Source organism: Elephantulus edwardii, unplaced genomic scaffold (assembly GCF_000299155.1).
Source record: "Elephantulus edwardii isolate Elephantulus edwardi_28Jun2011 unplaced genomic scaffold, EleEdw1.0 scaffold00049, whole genome shotgun sequence".
NCBI classification, from domain to species: Eukaryota; Metazoa; Chordata; class Mammalia; order Macroscelidea; family Macroscelididae; genus Elephantulus; species Elephantulus edwardii.
The window spans coordinates 11,203,314-11,224,356 of record NW_006399799.1 but is presented as its reverse complement, the minus strand read 5'-3'; the positions used below and the strand labels follow the sequence as shown (position 1 = coordinate 11,224,356).

General features: G+C 48.2%; 1 protein-coding gene across 1 annotated transcript; it reads left to right on the top strand.

Annotated features, from left to right (window-relative positions):
- The first annotated feature begins 723 nt into the window (after positions 1–723).
- On the top strand, positions 724–19,308 carry NT5C1A (5'-nucleotidase, cytosolic IA). The gene is made up of 6 exons (XM_006886494.1): positions 724–853; positions 9,586–9,753; positions 10,138–10,267; positions 13,114–13,236; positions 16,812–16,996; positions 18,943–19,308. The coding sequence occupies exons 1-6, from the start codon at positions 728–730 to the stop codon at positions 19,306–19,308; spliced, it is 1,098 nt and encodes a 365-aa protein (XP_006886556.1). The 5' UTR covers positions 724–727.
- Positions 19,309–21,043: the final 1,735 nt, after the last annotated feature.

The window sequence follows — 21,043 nt, the reverse complement described above, 5'->3', positions numbered from 1 at the left end:
AACGCGCGCCCCCTGCTGGCCGTCCAGAGAATGGAAGCAAGAATTGGAGGCTCAAACTCAGGTCCCAGTCTGGGGCCATACCAGGAGTTTGACCCTGCTGCTGAATAGTGTTTCCACCTTGGTGTGGAAAAGTAGGACACTTGGATCTCCCACAATGCTGTCAGCAGGGAAGCAGAGTCCTCCTGCTTGTGGATGGAGCTGTCCATCCACCGCCTCCTTCCCATCTGCGCGCTGGCTGAGGAGGAGTTGGAAGGTAGGGGGCTCCTCTAAGGATCTAAACCACCCAACAAAAGAACAACTAGCTTTTCGTTTTGCTCTTTTGTGCATCTTCAGCCTGGAGGAAAGTTGTCAGGCCTGTTCCCTGCGTGTCCTTGAGCGCCTGTAAAGACCATCTCGGATCCATAGCAGCCTCTCCACCAGAACGCAGGGGAGGCGGGGACTCCTTTATCATTTTGGGCGAAGAGAAGTGCTGGGGAGGTAGAGTTAGGCCCGCTTCCCAGCAAACACACAATAACAACAACTGGCAACAGAAGGAACATCCCTCCACCGCCCCTCCCTGGTGGGCGGGCGGGGCATCCCGCCTCCTGCTGGCTCACGCGCACACACTCCCCGCCGCTGCCCGCCCCTTCTCACGCCCGGGACGCGCCTGTCTCCTGCCACCTTGCCCCGCGAGCCCCGCGTCTCCGCTGCCGCCTGCTCCTCCCGGGGCCCGACTCAGAGCCACGGCATGGAGCCCCGGGAACCCAGAGAGCCCCGCGAGCCCGGGCCGGGGGCAGAAACTGCAGCAACCCCGCGCTGGGAGGAAGCCAAGACGCTCTACGACAACCTAGCATCCAAGAAAAAACCCAAATCGGTAAAAGCCGGGCATGGGTGTGAGGAAGAGGGAGTGGAAAGAACCGGGCCCGTAGGAAGGGATCTGTGGCGCCCCTCGAGAAGAGGACGCAGGCCCAGCACCAGAATGGCCTGACTTTGGCTCAGGCTGCGGTTTATTTTGGGAGCTCTGCTCTGGTGTTTTGTTCCCCGGGCTCGGGTTCCACGCCAAGCTCGCCCTCCCCCATGAGTCCTGGCCTGGGGCGCGCTACCGCACTTGTTCGCAAAGCTGATCAGCGGCGCCTGCGAGAGCGCCCCGGGTCTCGTAAAAACTGGGCTCCTTGCTCCCTTTTAACTCGGGTCTCAGCCCTCTGACCGATGGGATTAAGGCCTGTGCGCTCTGGGTTCCGACTCTGCGCTTCCTGCACCTTAAGGGGAGGGGGTGTGTGTGGTCTCCAGGCATCCACCAGAAGCTTTGGGGCCAGGGCTCTACACTCCGCATGTCAAGGCTGCACTCTGTTCCCGGTCTGCATGTAGGCTCTTCACACCTCGCAATGCGCAATGAGTATCACTATCCCTGAGACCCCTTGTGGGGAGCTAAACCCTCTAGGGTCTCAAACAGAGGAGCTGGTTTCTTTTCCACTCAGACAGATGGATGAAGCCCTGCTGCCCCTGGGTCTCGCTCATTCCAGTTTCCGAGAGAGCTCTGAGCCTGGACTGGAGACACCCTCCAGAGTCTGACCTTAAAGGATCCTATTGCTTCCTTTTAAAGGTCCCTCCCCAAGAGACCCCATTTATCAACATTCACTCCCCTGGGACCCCCGCCCCCAAGGCCCTAGGCTCAGCAGCGGATACTGAGAAACCAGCCTGGACAGCTCCCGCTGCACTGATGGAGGCTCTTGAGGTGGTGAGTGATCTGGTTAAAGACCTGACACCAGTGGGTGGAGCCTAGAGGAGCGAGTGACTGGGTCTGAGTCGTAGCTTTTGAGTAATCTGAACACTTGAGTAGGAGGCATTTCCCGGCCAGAGGCACAACTTTGGAAAACAGCCCGCAGAACAAGCTCTAAAATTGCACCCTTCTCCAAACAGCTTTTCGATAACTTTGCCGGAATATCAATTCAAAATAAAAGTCAAACTCGCTAATCTTTTTGCTTAACATGTCATGGGACTACATGAAAATTACAACTACACCTTCCTTGTTTGCACTGATGAAAGTTAACAATGAGCTTATGGTATGCTCAAAGGCATCTTTTTGAGTTTCTTCTCTTTCTCCACTCAGCAGAGCAGGCAGGATTTGCCTTGACCTAGGAAGGTTCTCAAATACTAAAATAATTGGTTTTAACTTGCTGAATGACCTGGATGGTAACTACTCACACCCACACCACCACCACCCACCCACCCCACCCCCCCGCACACCCCACCCCACTTCAAGTGGTGCCATGCTGGAGAAGCAGCTTGAGTAGAAAATACAGGAGTTGCCTTTGAAAGTGAAAGCTGCATTCCAAGTCAGGCCTCAGTGGGAGAAGGCAGAATCTTTGAGAGAAGAGTTGGAGGAATACTGAGGAACCCATAGAAAACCTTGGCTCCTTAAGGAGTCCAGACCTTACCTAAGGGAATAGAGGATCTACATACATATGAATCCACTTGTCTTTCTCTTTCAAACTGTTGTTGTTGTTATGTGCCATCAAGTAGTTTGCAACTCATAGCGACCCTATGTACAAGAGCCCTAAACGCCGTTCTATCCTGTGCCAACCTGTCTCAAACACATTCATTCCCACCACTCCACTCACAGAATCGATCCATCTCATCGAGGGTCTTCCTCTCCTGCACCGTCCCTCCACTCTCCCAAACATGAAGTCCCTCTCCTAGGACCGGTCCCCTCCTTGCAACATGCCCAAAGTATAGCCTGGATTAGGTGCACCTTAGTCTCCAGCCTGACATCGTTGCACTTCAGTACTCTTGAGAGGTCCCTCACAGCTGACTTTCCTGATGCAATTTGTCTCCTATTTCCTGGCTGCTGTTACCAGGAGTGTTGAGTGTGGAACCAAGTAAACGAAAACTGTTAACTATCTCGATCACTTCACCATCCATACTGATGCTGCCAATTGGCCCAGTGTTGAGAATCTTTGTTTTCTTGATGTTGAGCTTCAATCCATATTGAAGACTGCAGTCCTTGACCTTCTGCAGCAAGTACTTCAGGTCCTCCTCAGTTTCAGCAAGCAGGGTTGTGTCATCTGCATAACGCAGGTTGTTGGTGACTCTTCCACCAATCCTGATGCCACATTCCTCCTCGTACAGCCCAGATCTAGGTTTTAAATAATTAAAAATTTGTAATAAGACCCAACACACTCAAAGGTGTTATGTGGAAATTTTTGCAATATAGAGTTGCTCTTGTTAGTTGCGAGGTGAGTGTGCTGTGTCTTCTGGGAACTAGTGTAAAACATAACCAACTGTTGCTCATTCTGGGCTATGTTCGAGTCTACCTTTTTCTTTTATGTCGTGCCTTCCAGCTTAGGGGACTCACACTTCATCCTTCAGCACCATACTCAATGGTATTATTTTTGAAATGAAAGGCAGTTTTATTAGAAAAGATATGTTACAGAGAAACAGATTACTCTCCCTTGAAAGGGCAGGGTGGAGTATGATAACAGTCTGGAACAAGAAGTACATTGCAGAGTGGACTGGGGGAGTGGGAAGGGATGGGAGGGAGGGAGGAAAATGTGCAACAATGAATGAATGGGGGGAAAAGAAAAGAAAGGGATGGGTGGAGGGGATCTAGCAATAGTTACATTATTGAGGAAGGAATGGTTCTCTCCAAAAGGAAAGAAAGGGAGAAGCCCTATTAGATAATACTGCTGTGATCCATAGAGTTTTCATTCATTGATAATTTGAAGAAGATTACCAAGACTTGCTTCTTAGTCTGTAAACTCTCCTGAAATCTGTCCACTGTGGGTGACTCTGCTGGTATTTGAAATACTAATTGCATAGCTTCCAGAATTATAATAATGGTGACCTATAAGCTACAGAAAAAAAAACCCAACAGATTGGTAAAGACCACTTGAAGACCCTCAACATAGTACTTGTGATGGAGGTTGATTTTTTTTTCTTAAACAACCTTCAGAATAAAGCTTTCCCTGTGATAATAGATTATCTTGTCAAAGACTCTCTAGAAGATTTCTGACCAGTGAGAATACCGAGGAGCATTCCAAATTTTCAAGGACTCCAAACTTTCTAGAGCAAGCAATGTCAAATGAACCCCTGAAACTATTGACCTGAGATCATTTTTTAGACCTTAAACCAAAAATATCTTAACTAGTTTCATTGGTGTGGGGTTTCTTTCTCATTTTTGTAGTTTAGCGTTTGTTTTTGGGTTTGGTTGAGTTTTTTTTTTTGGCTTTTTTTTTTCTTGTCGTGTACTGTGGAACTGGATTTGACTTGCACAGGAGGAGATTGACCCTACTTCTTCAGCAGAGCATCTGGTGGATTCAAACCACGAGCCTTCAGGATTACAGCCCAGCTTCTTGCCACTAGGCCACCAGAGCTCCCTGCCTAACAAGTTTTGGTGTGTTTTTTTTAAAAAAAAATCCTTCATGGTGTGTAAACGGGCTGCTAAAGGTTGGTAGTTCAAATCCACCAGGCATGGGAGAGAGGTAACATGTTTCCATCACTCTTAGAGCTGACTTTACAGCAACAACAGTAACAACTCATTGCCATTGAGCCAGAATGAACTCATACTGACCCTCCAGAGGGTTTTCAGAGGCTTTCAATTGCACTGGAGGAGACTGGCCTCATCTTTATCCCATGGAGCGGCTGGTGCATATGAACTGCCTGCCTCTGGACTGGCAACCCAGCTCTCTACCCAGTAGAACGCTGGAGCTCCCTAGACTTAATAGCAGTGGGTAGCAGAAAACAAAATCAGCTTTGAGCATCATGTGCTTAAGAACTACATGGAATCAAGTTGACAGCAGCAAACTATAAGTTTAGATAGGAACCTTACGAGGCAGTAAGTTTTAGCAACTATGAAGGAACATGTTAGAAATGAAGGTGAGAATGGTTGCATAACTAGAAGAATGTGATCAGTGTCACTTAAATTGTATATGTAGAAACTGTTGCATTAGTATGTGTTTTGCTGTCTATATTCTCAAGAACAAAATAATTTTTTTAAAAAATAGGAGAGTTTAAAAATTGTAGTTTAAAAAAATTGTTTAAAACAATAAACAAACTCCCCCCCTCCTGCCCTCTCCAACTGTGTACAGGTCTGAATCAGTACTTTCTCAATACTGTACTGTCAAAAGTGAGCTGAGAGGTCATCCGACTGGTTGTTGAAACTTAATTCTAAAGCTGGCATCCTAAGCCCGAGTTTCAAAACTTCTAGAATATAAACAATTGAGTTGTTCCCACTAATTGACTTTATAATGGCATTTTGGGCATGTTGTCAGGAGACACAAGTCCTTGGAAAAAGACATGATGCTTAGAGAGGAACAGTGAAAGAGAGGAAGACCCTCAACGAGATGGATTGACACTGACTGCGACAATAGGCTTGAGCAAGGCAGGTGCTTACAAGGGTAGAGACCAGCAGGATAGGATAGAGTTCAGACCTTTTTCCATAGAATCCCTTTGATGTGTCTGTGCTATCGACTTGACAGCACCTAACAACTGCGTAAAAAAATCTGCATTTAAATCTGTAAACCAAATTTATAGCAATGATAGACAGTAATATTTGATTCACATGTTGAGATTTCACCCTATAATTCATTGGGGAAAAAAGGTCATGCTGCTTGGGGGCAGGGTGGAGCATGAAACCATTGTGGAGTGATTGCAGGATTTTTCAGCAGGGGATTAACCTGGTCCCATTTTCATTTTAGAAGGATCACCCTGAGCAGTGTGGAGGATGGAGGGGAGGAGAAGCTGATGGCAGGCTGAGCAGGGAGAAGGCTGTCCTCAGGAAAAATAGGGACGAAAAGGTGGCCTGGAGGAAGAGGGCTGGGGAGAGGATTCTCTGGATTCTCCATGAGGCACCTCTACTCCTTCCTTTGGGAGCCTCACCCCCTACAGGCTATTTTGGGAGCTTCAGGCCTGATGGGCCCTAACAGGGCGTAGCCTGGGTTAATCCTCTTTCCCACAGGCCTTGAGTAATATATGTAACCCCGAAAGCCACAGAAAGACCTCACCTCATGGAATTTGAGGACTTAGTCAGTCTAGAACTAGTCTCTCTCTTCTCCAGCCCCCCTTTTCCCACTAAATCTTTCTAGAAATAACAGCTTTTTGACTCCGTTTCTATCTTGGTCACACCAGGCAGAATCATGTTGGCATAAGCAGGCACTCCCCAAGCGGAGTGGGAATTGGCCTGCTCTCCATCACCCCCACCCACACTCCCCAAGCCAGAGTGCTCAGTCTAGTCTAGCCCCGATAGGAGGCAATGATCCTGCTGGGGGCTCTGGCTTCCTGGAGCTCAAAGCTCCAAGCCAAGCACTAGTTTGGGATGAGGGTTGTTCTAATCCAGTCCCCTGTCTAGAATCTGGGTTTCTTTCTGACTTCTGAAGGAGCTGTTTCTAGGTGCACCTGACAGCACATGGCAGGTGGCCTCTCTCTGAATCCAGGCCCACCAGGGTTTCTAAGTGATAAAGGCTCTAACTTCTTTGCCCTCATCAGGGCCACACTCTCTTATATAACCTTGACGTTTTCAGGGAGTCCATCTGATCTGCTTAGAATCTATGAAAAATCTCCCAAGCAACCCCCTCCTCCCAGCCTGACTCTGGCTTCTTTCTCCTCAGGCCCTTCCAGCTGTCCTTTCAGCTCTGAGGGGTCTGGCCAGGCCACTCATAAATCCCAGTTGGAAGCCATCTTCATGCATTTGCTCTTGCCTCCTAGGTCTTCATTTCTACCTCAGTGGTTCAGTCTGGGAGTAGTTAGAGTAGGGTGATGGGGCCTTGCCCCTGGAGCCACCAGTCTGAGGAGAAAGAGAATCCTAACCTTAGAAATTTTGGGTTGAGAGGCCTATGAAGGTCTCTGCCTGATGCTTCCCAGGTTTCTCTGTGGGAGGCTAACGCTAGGGAGGAGAGAAACCATGTTGGTTTCTCCCAAATGTTAAAGGGCCATATGGAAGCAATGGCCACGTCCTGGTTCTACATTTATTGATTGTTACCTTGGGCAAGTCATTTGACTTACCTAAGCCTCACTTTCCTCATCTGTTGGATGAGAGACCTAAAAATACTTCCCTCATTGGGTTTTTGTGGGAGTCATATGGTTAAATGCTTAACAGCCAGCTAAAAGGATGACACATCAAAGGTTGACACAAAGATGTCAAAAGCAGGCCTGGTGGTCTGCTTATAAAAAGTCGGTCCCTCCTCTTCACCGGCAGGGCTGCCATGAGTTGGAATCCACTTGATGACAAATGATAACAACAACAACCTACATGCAGTCTAATGTGCTCGATAAAATGGATTGAACACAGCTGTGTATTAAATAAACATGTTGAGGTTAGTATTCAATATACTTTTTAAAAATTGTGGTTTTAGTAAAAGTTTACGGAACAAACTGGTTTTTCCATTCAATCATTCATACACATTTTGTTTTCTAATGTTAATTATAATACCTACAATGTAATCAAGCCATCCCGTCTTCCTCCCTGCAGTTCTTCTTTCCATCAAAGTTACTCAGAAGGCTTTAACAGCCATTACAGCATGGACACAAACCAGTCTTAACTGACCATCAGCTCTTAGACCGGGAATAAGATCCTCAAGGCTCTCTGTGTGCGGAGTATCAAGGGAAGAAGACAGGGGTGTCTCTGGAAATGAGTTGAAGTTGCAAAGCACTAAGGTCTCCTAGGGGCTTTTGAGGAGGTATACATCAGAAGGGCTGCTTTGCAGATAGAGCTTACTCTAGATGTCAGAGGTCCGTGATCTCATTCTAGCTCCGTCATGACTCTGCTGTAAGACCTAGGGTAATCCCCTCTCTGAGTCTATTTCTCCAGAGACTACTGGGGCCAAGGCAGTCAGGACTTTTTTCCTGCAATAGCCAGAGGTGGGATGGAATGGTATTTGGGTAGCTAGCTTAACCAGAAGACCCTAGTCCAGGATGGACTGTGGGACAGGAAGTCCACCTTAGCTGGTTACCTAGGCTGGAGTGGACAGCTTGGGAACCTACCTGGTGGGGCAGAAAGGATAGCTGGGTGTCTGTCCTATAAGATGTTATGGATCTGTCCCTAAGGCAGTGATCTCAGGGGGCAAGGTAAACTCAGCCCTGTCTTGAAGGCTCCATAGCTTCTGTAACTTATGCGAGAGGGTCTGTTTCCCTGACCTTTCTCATCTCAGTACTCCCCATTGAAAGCTACAAGTTCTGTTGGTCAACATTCTTTTAAAGGATGACAGTAATTCCAAATCTCTGCCTTGGAGATCTATCATAAACTCTACAGGGGGATGGGTCATATTTGTTGTCATCCCAGTCCTCAACCCCGCACGAAATGACAAAGCCCAGTTGGGGTCCAGGATTAACTTAAAAGGGAAGCAGTAAAGTTAAATACACATCCCCACAGAACAAAAGGAACAGGTCCATCAGTGAAGACCACTTATGAGTTTTACTCTTAGTGTCAGCCTCCCTTCTATATGAGCTTTTCTTGTTTAATGTTAGAATCTTGATCCCAGCTCTGTTTAGGTCACAGGTGTGGAATCCTGTGGATGTCTTTAGATGCCCTGGGTATCCACATCTGGATCCTCTCTGATGATTATAGGAGAGAACAGCTTCTGTCTATAGTGACTCACATCCCCACCTCCTATCTCCAGCAGTGGTGAGGAATAAGCTTTGAGATCCTCCTAGGACCCTGTTTGATCTAGCCCCTGACTTTCAGGCTTCTGTACACCCACTCCATACACCCCAGTTCAGCTCACCTTTGTGATACACTGCACACATTCCCCCTTCCTTTCTACCTCCCTCTACCCTACTCCCCAAAATTTTCAGATGTCCTCTTCATGATAACTTCCTCTAAACCACTGCATTCACTCCTGTCCTTGTACCCATTTCAGTCCTGATTGCATCCAGATGTCTTTTCTGTGAGCCTGTATGCAAAACCGAGTGTCTACCAGGACCACTCCCAGACAGAGGCCAGGTGCTGGCCACAAAGATCCAGCAAATGTTTGTGAAATTTGAATCAACAATAAAAACAAACAAACAAAAAATGTCTTCTAAGCATCTACTGTTTGACAAAGTAATTGAATGAATTGGGATGTTTTCTGGGCTTCTGGCTGAGGTGATGAGTGGATGGTGACAATAGGGAGAGGACCAGGTGTGAGGGGTGGAGAAAGCGGAGAGAGCTTAGCCGTGAGCATGTTGAATGTGACTGTTAGCCGACTGGGGTAGGTCGGTGCGTGTCTGGAGCTCAGGAGGAAGGGCTGGCCTGGAGACACAGTTTCTCATGCAATTCTGTTTCTAGGCACCATTTCTTCCTAAGGGCATGCAGCTCCTCTCATTGGGTAATGGAAGCCATCTGGAGAGCATCTTGAGCACTGGTCCTTTCCTGACGATATATATTGTGTTCATTTTTTCAGTTCTGACCAGATGGCTCCATGGAAGGGAGCTATCATCTCCCCCAGTCCCTAGCTGGGTTCTGACAGGGTGGGTATTGACCTATGTCTGCCTCTATCTGAGGCTGATATTCTTTAGGACAAGGGCTGGGTCTGGTCATCTGCGTGTCCCCAGGACCTTGAGGGACCTGCAGATGCACATCTACCTTAAGAGAGACCTGTGTAACCGACCTTCATCTCCTGGCCCTCTCTACAGCCCAAGCCTCAGAATGCAGTCACCATTGCTGTGTCCTCTCGAGCCTTGTTTCGCATGGATGAAGAGCAGAGGATCTACACTGAGCAGGGTGTGGAGGAGTATGTGCGTTACCAGCTGGAGCACGAGAACGAGCCCTTCAGCCCCGGGCCCGCCTTCCCCTTCGTAAAGGTGAGGGGGTGTTTTCATATAATGCCTAGAAGAATATTTGAGGAAGGGAAAAGAGTCCACTCAGGCAGATGTAGCACCACAAGTGAATAGCTTGGCTAAGGGACAGTTCTTTGTGCATCACAATGATCCTGTCTCATTGTGCATGAGGGTCACCCTGACTTCTGTGATTTAGGGCTGACTTGATCGCACCTAATGACAACCATGCCTGGTAACCAGTTTGGAGAATGGAACGCAGGCTGGATCTTGACCTTGACTCACCCTGCAGTGATAGCTAAGGGCATAACAAGAAAGCAGGCTCCATCCCTTTATCTCATCCTAAACCTGGCCACCAAATCCAGGTGTGGATCCCTGGGATCTGAACCACGTGTGTACTCTCTCATCCAGGCTCTGGAGGCTGTGAACAGGAGGCTGCGGGAGCTGTACCCCGACAGTGAGGACCTTTTCGACATTGTCCTCATGACCAACAACCACGCTCAAGTGGGAGTCCGTCTCATCAACAGTATCAACCACTATGGTGAGTACGAGGGGCTGGGCATGAGACACCCTGTCAGTCCACCAAGGATGGGACCACAAATCCAGCAAGATGAGGCTGTATCAACTAGACTCAGATCCCATGGTTTATTGGTAAATAGGCTCTATTGTTGGTGCTGTCCAGTCAGAAATGACTTGTAGCTGACCTTTCAGGGAGTTTTCAAAGGCAGTAAATTGCACAAAAGAAGAATGCTCATCCTTCTGTGGAACAGCTAATGGATTCGAACTGCATGCCTTTGGGATTGCAGCGCAGCTTCTTAGCCAGTAGGCCACGAGACCTCTAAAAAATAGACTGTAGGGCAAAACAAAACCAAAATGCCCTGATTTGTATTGCTGCAGCTTTTCCTGAGGTAAATATTCACACCAAGCTTCCAACCTAACTGGCTCATCCAAATCCTAAAAAGGTAAATGAAATGGAACAATTTATTAGGTTTACACGGATGTGGTTTACCCTGGTTGTACAGTGGGTAAGCATTGGGCTTCTAACTGAAAGGTTGGCAGTTTGAATTCACCAGCTGCTTCACATTAAAAGATGTGGCCTCTGAGTCCATAAAGATGTGTTGTTGTTTGGGGCCGTCGAGCCTTGGAATCCTATGGGACAGTGTGACTCTCCCCTTCAGGGTTGCTATGAGCCTGAATTGACTTGGACCACAGGACAAGAAGTAAAATGAAAAAGCAAAACCACTTCCCACAGAGTTTCCAAGCTGCAAAGTGTCACAAAAGCAGACCGCCACGTCTTTCTCCCACCGACTGAGCAGCTGGTGGGTTCAAACTTCTGACTGTTTGGGTAGCAACCAAGTGTTTTAACCATGGTGTGGCCAAAGCTCCTCAGGAAGTGAAACAGGGCCTCACAAAAGCTTGGATCCAGTTATCAGTCCTGGGCTCTTTAATTCTCCAGAAAACATGAACCTTTTTTTTTCTGCTTATCTCTGCAAGTCTGTTCCTTTTATTATTTTTTCTCTGTAAGTCTCTGCTTTTCTTGAATGTGGCTGAAATTTACAAGCTTGCAAATCCTTCCTTTAAGCAATCAAGAGAGTCTAGTTGGAATTTTTAAATCTTAATTTAAAATTGCTGAGAACAGGAATAGAATGAAAGATATTTAACTGCTTGTGTGCCCGGGTCCCTGAGTAATCAGCACAGATCTTTGGAGAGTTAGAGCAAAATCCCAAGGACCCCTTCTGTGGAAGGCAGGAAGCAGGAAGGAGGCTGAAGAGTGGCAGTGGGTTCAGAGCAACAGCCATTTTTTCCAACCAGCAAATATTTTACTAACCCCAGTAACTATGCCTGTTGTCAAACCAAGCCAGTTGCCATGGTGTTGATACCAACTCAGATGATTCCAGGCTTGTCACAGAAGAATTGTGTTCCCTAGGGTTTCAAGGGCTGTGTGTGTGTGTGTTCAAATCAGATCTGACTGGTAGAGGAGATTGCCCCTTCTTCTCCAGCAGAGGATCTGGTAGATTCGATGCAGATGACACAACCCTGCTTGCTGAAACTGAGGAGGACCTCATGCACTTACTGCAGAGGGTCAAGCCATTTTACTAGAGAGATGATCCACTCTCTAATTGGGACCTTGGCACTCCTTGTATGTGTGTCTCTGAGTGCCTTCAATATGGACTGAGGCTCAATGTCAAGAAGACAAAGATTCTCACCACTAGACCAATCAGTAGCATTAGGATGGATAGCGAAGAGATTGAGATTGTTCACAGCTTCCGTTTGCTCGGCTCCACGGTCAACACTCTTGGCACCAGTAGCCAGGAAATAAAAAAATGTATTGCCATGGGAAAGTCTGCTGTTAGGGACCTCTCTAAAGTACTCAAGAGCAACGGTGTCTCTATGGAGACTAAGGTCTGTCTGATACAGGCCATGGTTTTTGCAATCACTTGTTATGCATCAGAGAGTTGGACAATGACTAGGGAGGATAGAAGGAGAATTGATGCTTTTGAGCTGTGGTGTTAGAGAAGAGTATTGAATGTACCATGGACTGCCAAGAAAACAGATTCACCCTGGAGAGGGTTAAACCAGGCTGCTCCTTGGAGGCAAGGATTCTGGGGCTTCATCTGACATACTTTGGACATGTTGTAAGGAGAGACCGGTCCTTGGAGAAGTACATCAGGCTTGGGAGAGTGGAGGGACAGCGCAGGAGGGGAAGACCTTCTGTGAGGTGGGTTGATTCAGTGACTGGGGTAATCGGGATGGGTGTGTCAGAGGCAGTGCGATTGGCACAGGATAGAGCAGGGCTTAGGGCTGTTGTACATAGGGTCGTTATGAGTCGCAAACAACTCGACGGCACATAACAACAACAACCTCTGCGATTGCAGTGCAGCTTCTTGCCACTAGTCCACCAGAGCTCCCCGGGGGCTCATTGTTTGGAAGTGGGTTGCCAGAAATTTCTTCCATGTTACATCTGGGTACACTCAAACAACTGTGTTTTTTTTTGTTAGCAGCCAAGCTCTTAACTGTCTCATGATGACGATCACCTCAGTCTAGAAATCAGTCAAAGGCTTGATCCTTATCCAATAAGCTATGACCGGGACAGTCACATGTCACAGTCATGGCTGACAGATCTGCCTCCTGCAATACTATGGTTCTCTCACAAGAGGATATTACCACGAACAAGGCAGTTGTTCCAAAGGGGTGATTTCATGGGTGAAGGGTGGAGAGGCTCAGAGAGGAAGGATGCAGGTCTAAAATGACACAGATAATCACTCTGCACAACCCACAGCACCACCGCTCAGAACCAAGATGATGCCCAGTGGACACTGGGGCCACTCTGAATCTCTTGGGACTGACCCTGGCTTCTCAGCTCAGTGCTCTCTACCTCCTTTTCAGACCTGTTCATCGAGAGATTCTGTATGACAGGCGGGAATAGTCCCATCTGCTACCTCAAGGCCTATCACACCAATCTCTACTTGTCAGCAGATGCAGAAAAAGTACGGGAAGCCATTGATGAGGGTAAGTCCTACGGGGGAGGGAGGCTTTGAGAGTCAGACAGAGAGGTCCCAGAGGTGGGGGAGCTGGTCCTAGAGTTCTGAGCAGGTGCAGGGGTTTCCATGGTAATGGAAGGGACAACTGTGCGGTGCCTCCTAATTCCCAAGACCTGTCAACTCTGAGAATAAGGCAGCAGCTAGACATTTGATCATAACAAATCATGGCTAACATTGAGAAAATTTGGAATCTCAGGGTACAGGATTGTACTCATGCAAAAATTATATCTAGACCAAGAGGCTATTATGTGAACAGAGCAAGGGAACACTTCATGGTTTAAAATAAAGAAAGGTGTGTGTTAGGGTTGTATCCTTTCTCCATACCTGTTCAATCTGTATGGTGAATAAATCATTCAAGAAACTGGACTCTGTGAAGAAGAATGTAGTATTCAGGATCAGAGGAAGACTCATCAACAAACTGCGTTATGCAGATGGCACAGCCTTGCTTGCTGAAAATGAGGAGGACTTGAAGCCCTTGCTGCCAAAGATCAAAGACTACAGCCTTCAATTTGGATTGCATCTCATCATCAAGAAAACAAATTTTCGTGCCACTGGACTGATACTATCATGATAGATGATAAAAGATTGAAATTATCAACAACTCCGTATTTGGATCCACAATTAGGTGATCAAGAAATGTATTGCTCTGGGAAAGTCTGCACTCAGGGACCTCTCCAAATTCCTGAGGTATAATGATGTCAATTTGAAGACCAATGTGTCCCTGTTTCAGGCCATAGTCTTTTCAATCACTTGCTATGCTTGAGAGCTAGGCAATGAATAAGGATGACAGAAGAATTTATACCATTGAGCTGTGGTATTGGGGATGAGACTGAATGGACTGCAAAAAAACAAACAGCAATGTCTTGGAAAAGTGCAGGCAGAGTGCTTTTTGGAGGCAAAGATGATAAAGGTTCATCTCACATACTTTTGGGCATGTTGCTGCAAGAGGCTATTCCTTGGAGAGAGACATCATGCTTGGAGGGCAGGCCTTCAAGGAGAAAGAGAGAAAGACCCTCAACCAGATGGGTTGACGCAGTGATTGCAGCAATGTGCTCAAATAAGTCAAAGATGATGAGATGACACAGGATAATACAGAGTTCAGATCTGTTGTTCATACGGTTGCTATGATCTGTATTTAACTCCACAGCTTATAACAACAGGTCTACTCTGATGGGATCCTTGGTGGTGTAGTGGTTAAAGAGTGGATTTCTAATTAGAAGGTTGGCAGTTTGAACCCACCAGCCATCTGTTGCTGTAAAGACTTACATCTTTGGAAACTGTGGCAATAGTTCTCTTTTCTACAGATGCTGAGTCAAAATCAACAAACCAAAGTAAGTTTGGTTTGTTTTGGTTTGGGGCATCCCACTTTCCTACCTTCTGCCCTACCATGTTGAGGAAGCTTTAACTCATCAGCAGCTCTCAACTTTCCATTTCCATGGAAACCCTTCTGATTGCCCAGAGAGTGGCTCTAGGTCATCCTAAGGGTTCTGATTCCTGTGTGATCCTGGGCAGCCTGTAGCCCTCTCTGGGCCAGTGAGGAGGGAGTCCAGACTGAGTGGTGAGCCTGGGAAATGGCCATCAACTCCAGTAGCTGAGCTGACCAGTGCTGGGCTAAGGCCAGTAGACACAACTACAAATACTGACAAAAAAGAATCTCTCCCCTTCCACCCTATTGCCATGTGTCTCCTTTATGGGGCAGTTTTTTAGTCTTCTCAACAGAATATGCATTCCTATTGCACCTGGGAAAAACAGGCCCGAAAAGGAGGGAGGCCCAGCTACCTGGGAGGGCTCCTCGGACAGAGTGTGAGTGATGAGTTTCTTTACCAGATAGCAAAGTCCTCATTTTTCTCTTCCATGCTGTCTCCTGCCTGGAAACGTGGCCTCTGTCTCCCTCCTTCCTCATTCCCCTGAGCTTCTTGGGAATGCCAAGAAGATTTCTTTACTCAGGAACCAGGAGCCATTTTACTAGAGAGATGATCCACTCTCTAATTGGGACCTTGGCACTCCTTGTATGTGTGTCTCTGGGTGCCTGTAATTTGACCCCAGGCTAGGAAGCAGAGGAGTGGTCAGGAAAGGTGTCTGCAGAGGGTGGGATGGTTCTGGGTCATCTTAGCTCCAGTGACTTGGAGCTGAGCAGGTGTCTGGCCCAATGCCCAGGACCTATGCCCCTACAACATCTTACCAGAAAGAACAGAAAGGCTGGTACTGCCTGAGCCCTGTCCCTGTGATCCTAGATTCCCAAAGATCAGAGCAGAAATGAGGTTTAGAAAGGTAAGATAGGGAATGGGCTGAGCTGGCTGCCCAGGTTTCCAGCCTTCTAGAACTGAATGTCTGATGTGCAGTGCAATTCTAGATTGTAGCTTGGGTCCCCCTCAGGCACAGGAAGCATCATGATAGGTAGAGAAGAGATTGAAGTTGTCAATGATTTCATTTTACTTGGATCCTCAATCAATGCCTTTGGTACTAACAGTCAAGAGGTCACAAAACGTGTTGCATTGGGAAAATCTGCCATCAGAGACCTCTCCAAAGTGCTCAAGAACAAAAATGTCCATTTGGAACTAAAGTGTGCCTGATCCAAGCCAGTATTATCAAGTGCTTCCTACACATCTAAAAATTGGACAGTGAATAAGGATGAAGAATTGATGAGCAGAAGGAGATAGAAGAAGAATCAATGCCTTTGAGTCATACGTAGTATTGGAGAAGAGCACTGAATATCCCATGGACTGACAAAAGAACAAACAAGTCTGTCGTGGAGGAAGTGTAACCAGTGTGCTCCTGTGAGGCGAGGGTGGTGAAACTTCCCCTCACATACTTTGACATCTTGTCAGGAAAGCAACGTTTTTCATTCCTTGGAAAAAGACATCGTGCTGGGAAAGATGGAGAGTCAGAGGAGAGGAAGACCCTCAACAAGATAGATTGATACAGAGGCTGTAACAATGGACTCGAGCGTATCCGAGACGGCGAGCACAACACAGCACAGGGCAAGGTTCAGAGCTGTCGTTCATAGGGTGGCTCTGAGTAGTCGACCCAATGGCAGCTCACAAAAACAGCTGTCTACTGTTGTCATAACAGAAATACCACAGGTGGGTGACCTTAAAGCACCATAATTTGTCATCTCAAGTTCCAGAGATGGAACTCTGAATTCAGGCTGTGGCTCCAGGGGGGACCTTCCTTATCTATTTCAGTTTTGTGTTCAGGGCCGTCCTGGACTCTGGCCTTTTTGGGCATCTGCACAGTGTGTGCATATCTCTAGTCTGTTATTTTCACAACCCAGAGGTGATTAATTTTACGACTCACCCGACTCTGGTGCGATTGATATAATAAAAGAAGCACCTCTTTCCAAATAGGTCCTTATTTGCGGGTATAGACAGAGATTCAATTGCAACACTTATTTCTGAGGAGACAGTTCAGCCTTATTGCAACACCCTGGGTGAGGCCAGTGGGGCAAGGAAAGCCTGAGAAAGCCCTGGGCAGTTGGAGGCATTTTCAGAAAGGCCATCTTGTCCAGTCAGGATCCAGCCAACCTTGCCTTTCTCTATGCAGGGATTGCAGCTGCCACCATCTTCAGCCCCAACAGGGACGTGGCTGTGTCTCAGAACCAGCTGCGTGTGGCCTTCGACGGGGATGCCGTGCTCTTCTCAGATGAGTCGGAGCGCATCGTCAAGGCCCACGGGCTGGACAGATTCTTTGAGCATGAGAAGGCTCACGAGAACAAGCCTTTGGCCCAGGTACTCCACACAGTCCCTGGAAACCCACAAGTAGTTTTAGGCAGCTCCCCAGAAACCACCTCACACTGAGACCCCAGCCTAGAAACAGACACCAGAATCCAGCCAGGTTCCCTCAGCAAACGTCCAGGCCTCACCCTCCTCACTGGGCCCCTGACTCCCCTCACTGAGTCTCATCTCAGCTTACTGAAGTCCCCCCACCCCACTTAAAGTCCTCATCCTCTCTGAGGCCCCCATCCTTTCTTTGCAGCCTCAGTCCCCTTTCTGAGGTGTCTGTTACTTCCCTGAAAATCCCATCACCCACCCTGAGGCTCTATCTCCTCTCTGAATCCCCCCATTCCCCTTTTGCACCTCCAGTTCTCTTCAGATAATGGGGACCATTATCTATCTGAAGCCTCTGTCACCCCACCTCTAAGCCTCCATCCTCGTGCCTAGCTCTTCATCCCCTCCTTGACGCTGTCTTCTTTCTGAAATCCTTACCCCTTTTTAATACCCCTACTCCCTCTCGGAGATCCCCTAACCCTCTAAAGCAAGTGCCCAGCCCTTCAAGAATCCCCCTGGTCCCCTCACTGGAAGAAGAAGAGAGCTGGACTGGCAGCCCTTCTGGCAGGCAGACTGAGCTGCGTTTGGGGTAGGGAGGACTCTCACCAGCCCTCCGTACCTTTTGCCCCCTTCTTCTTGGCCCTGGGGCGCAGGGACCCTCCCTCATCCTCAAACTCCTCAGCATCTCCGTGTGGGCCCTGAAGTTGGGTGGAAGATCTAGGATGAGAGCTGCCGGCCATCTCTGATGTTCCAGGGAACTGCTGTCTGTGCTTTGAACAAGAATTTAGGTGCTTGGTAATCTCAATGCCTCTCTCTGCCTAGAGTTCAACAGGTCCTAGGGCTTTAGTGTTGCTCTGACTTTCGTCTCACTCACATTCTCATTGGTCCCTCTAAAATCCTTGGGGACCAAAGGCAGTCCCCTTAAGTGGTAAGCAGAGATCCAGGAGACCATGGCATCTTCCAGGTCTCTCAGCAAGTGAGGGGGTCTCCAAGATTAGACAACCACCTTCATCATGTTTGGATTCTATAAGCTTCACTGTTCCAAGCACTGTGGGAATAAATTCTTTCACCCTAAGACTTAGAGCATTTGTTCCCCAGACACCTGCATGCCTGCTGGGCAAAGCTGATATTTAGCAGTTACACATCAGTTCATCTGTCTCAGTTGTCCGCACTGGAGTCTGTGCTAATTGGAAGGTGTCCATGCAGTTAAATGCTAAATATTCCTAATATCTCCCTATTGATGGCACAGATGGTCACTTGTAGAGCTGCAGAGAAGACACCCACATTCCTGGTGGCCACATGGATGGACAGTCACAGTTGCCCTGATATCGTTGTCCTGCCCCTAATAGCTTCAGTCACAGTAAAGCAGAGACACTCGGGCACACACAGATGCTTGTAGCCCTGTTGATGTGCACAGTGGCCTCAGCAGGCATGCTGAGGTCTTGTTGGTAGTGTCGTCGCATTGATCCCCAGTTTGTGGTGACCATATACACAATGGAAGGACACTGGCCTGGCCCTCTGTCAGCCTGTGATTGACTGTGGATGGGATTGTTGTGATGAGTAGGGTTTTTGTTGGCTTAGTTTCGGAGGTAGATTTCTAGGCCTTTCTTCCCAATCTATGTTAGTCTGGAAGCTCTACTGAAACCTGATTCGCTTCACAACAACATACAGACAGGTGGTGGCTGCACCAGCCATGAGGTGTACTGGCCAGGAGTTGAGCCCAGGCATTCCACATGGAAGGTGAGAATTCTATCACTGAAAGTCCAGGCACATGTTCAGAGAAAGACAGTGGGAGTCCCAGAAGCTTTCCCACCCCAAATGGCAAGACATTTAGTGGCAGACCAGCTGGGGGGAGGGCAACTGTTGGAGCGTGTGGTAAGCTCATGTGTGCCTTTGCCTTCTTGTAGGGGCCCCTCAAGGGCTTTCTGGAAGCACTGGGTAGGCTGCAGAAGAAGTTCTACTCCAAGGGCCTGCGGCTGGAATGCCCGATCCGCACCTACTTGGTGACAGCGCGCAGTGCAGCCAGTTCTGGTGCCCGAGCTCTCAAGACCCTGCGCAGCTGGGGCCTGGAGACAGATGAGGCCCTGTTCCTGGCTGGAGCGCCCAAGGGCCCGCTCCTCGAGAAGATCCGTCCACACATCTTCTTTGACGACCAGATGTTTCATGTGGCCGGGGCTCAGGAGATGGGCACTGTGGCCGCCCATGTGCCTTACGGTGTGGCCCAGACACCCCGGCGGACTGCAGCCACAAAGCAGGTCCCCTCTGTCCAGTAGCAGAGTGGCCAGTTTTACTGAGCCACGTTGCCCCAAGGTGGCACCTGTTGCATTTCAGCCCCGTCCAGTGGACCGCGCTAATTCTCTGCCGCTCTGCCCTCCCTCACTCCTGCGAGTGAGGCTCATGTAGGAACAAATGCAGATGGGACTGGACGTCTTACCAACTCCCCCCCCCTTTTGAGTGAGCACTGTGCCATGAGCCTGTCTGGGAACGTAAGACTGCAGAGAAGCTGGATTCCAGTGGGACATTGATGGGATTTGAGGGAGTAGGAGTGAGGTGTCAGAGAAGCCAAGATAGCTGCATAGAGGTTGAGGTGACTACCAGCTCAGCGTGGTCCTTAGAACATTGCCATCCGTAAGAGAGCGAGGGGCTGGGTCTTCTAAATTCTGTGCTGGCTTTAACAGTATCACTTAGAGTCATTGCCTCCCTTTCATGAGCCTCAATGTGTCTATTTTGTTGTTGTTGTTGTTGTTTTCAAACCCCTTTAACTAAGGCAGCTTGTTTTCTAGGACCCACTCTTAGAAAGGAACCCTGCTGGCTTTATCCATAGAGAATCGTGCCACTAACCCAAAGGCTGCACCTCTCTGGTGGTCCAAATCCACCAGCAGCTCTGAAGGAGGAAGACGAGCCATCTCCTCCCTCAGGAGCTCCATGGAGGCTCAGCTATGAGTTGGTTCCTACTTGATGGCAACAAGAGAGAGAGAGAGGGAGGGAGAGAGGGCTCTTAGAAGGATGCTTGCTATGCCAGAGCTGCTGTTGGTATGTATGGTACCTTTGTGTAAATTACAAAAGGATGTTCCCTCTAGGGAAATCAAATGCAAAAAGATAGCCCTTTCTCTTGGCTGGTTCAGATCCATTCTGGAACACATAACAGGGCATAGGTTGGATTTCAGCCCAGAAACATTTGTCAAAGAGGCAAAATGCACAGTCGTCCACAGCAGCCGTGCCTGTAATTTTCAGTGTTTGGAAATCACTGGACAAGATGAAGTATCTGCTTCTTGTCTGAGGGACCTCCTCTGACCCTGATTCGGGTCATTAGGGGTCTGATGCCTGGTGCAGTTTGTGCCTTTGCATGCACACACTCTTCCAGCCAGCAGGGGGCATTGCAGGTTCTTCATCTGCAGCCCACTTAGTGTTTAAGGAACTCTGGTGGCACAGTCTGTAGTGTGTTGCAAGGCTAACCAAAATGCTTTACTTCTCTGGCGGTTTGAATCCACGTGCACCTCTGCAGGAGAAAGACGGGCAGTTTTCTCCTGTTAAGGTTTTTAGCCCTTGAAACCTGATAGAGTTACTCAGCATAAACTTACTTGATGTTCCCTTTGCTTTTTCTTTGAGTCAAGGTTCAGTTGCTTCTGCCTCCCAGCTCCTTTATGTCAGCCCCTACCAGTTGTCATTGAGTGGTTTCCAACTCATGACAATTGCATGTCGAAGTAAAACTGTGCTTCGTAGGGTTTTCAACGGCCAGGACTTTGTTCTGCAGCACTTCTAGAGGGACTCCAACTGCCCGCTCTCCAGTCAGCAGCTGAACGCATTAACTGCACCACCATGGAATCTGTGTCTCCTCTAACCCTGCCGCACTGTTCTGCTCTGTCCTGCTTTGCTAAGCAGTTCTGCTAGTAGAGGTGGAAAAGCAAGTATCATTTGGCCTTAAATGCAGAGAAAGAGGGTCCAGCGGCTGAAGTGGGAGGTTAGCCAGGCTGAGCTGGAGGGTAAGGCCCTGCCTGGGGTTAAATA

What these genes read in the sequence shown, in the direction of transcription:
- NT5C1A (XM_006886494.1), top strand. Translation starts at nt 728, where the DNA reads ATGGAGCCCCGGGAACCCAGAGAGCCCCGCGAGCCCGGGCCGGGGGCA. An exon ending in CCAAGAAAAAACCCAAATCG is followed by an intron (nt 854 to 9,585) that starts GTAAAAGCCGGG and finishes CCCTCTCTACAG; the next exon opens with CCCAAGCCTCAGAATGCAGT. An exon ending in CAACAGTATCAACCACTATG is followed by an intron (nt 10,268 to 13,113) that starts GTGAGTACGAGG and finishes CCTCCTTTTCAG; the next exon opens with ACCTGTTCATCGAGAGATTC.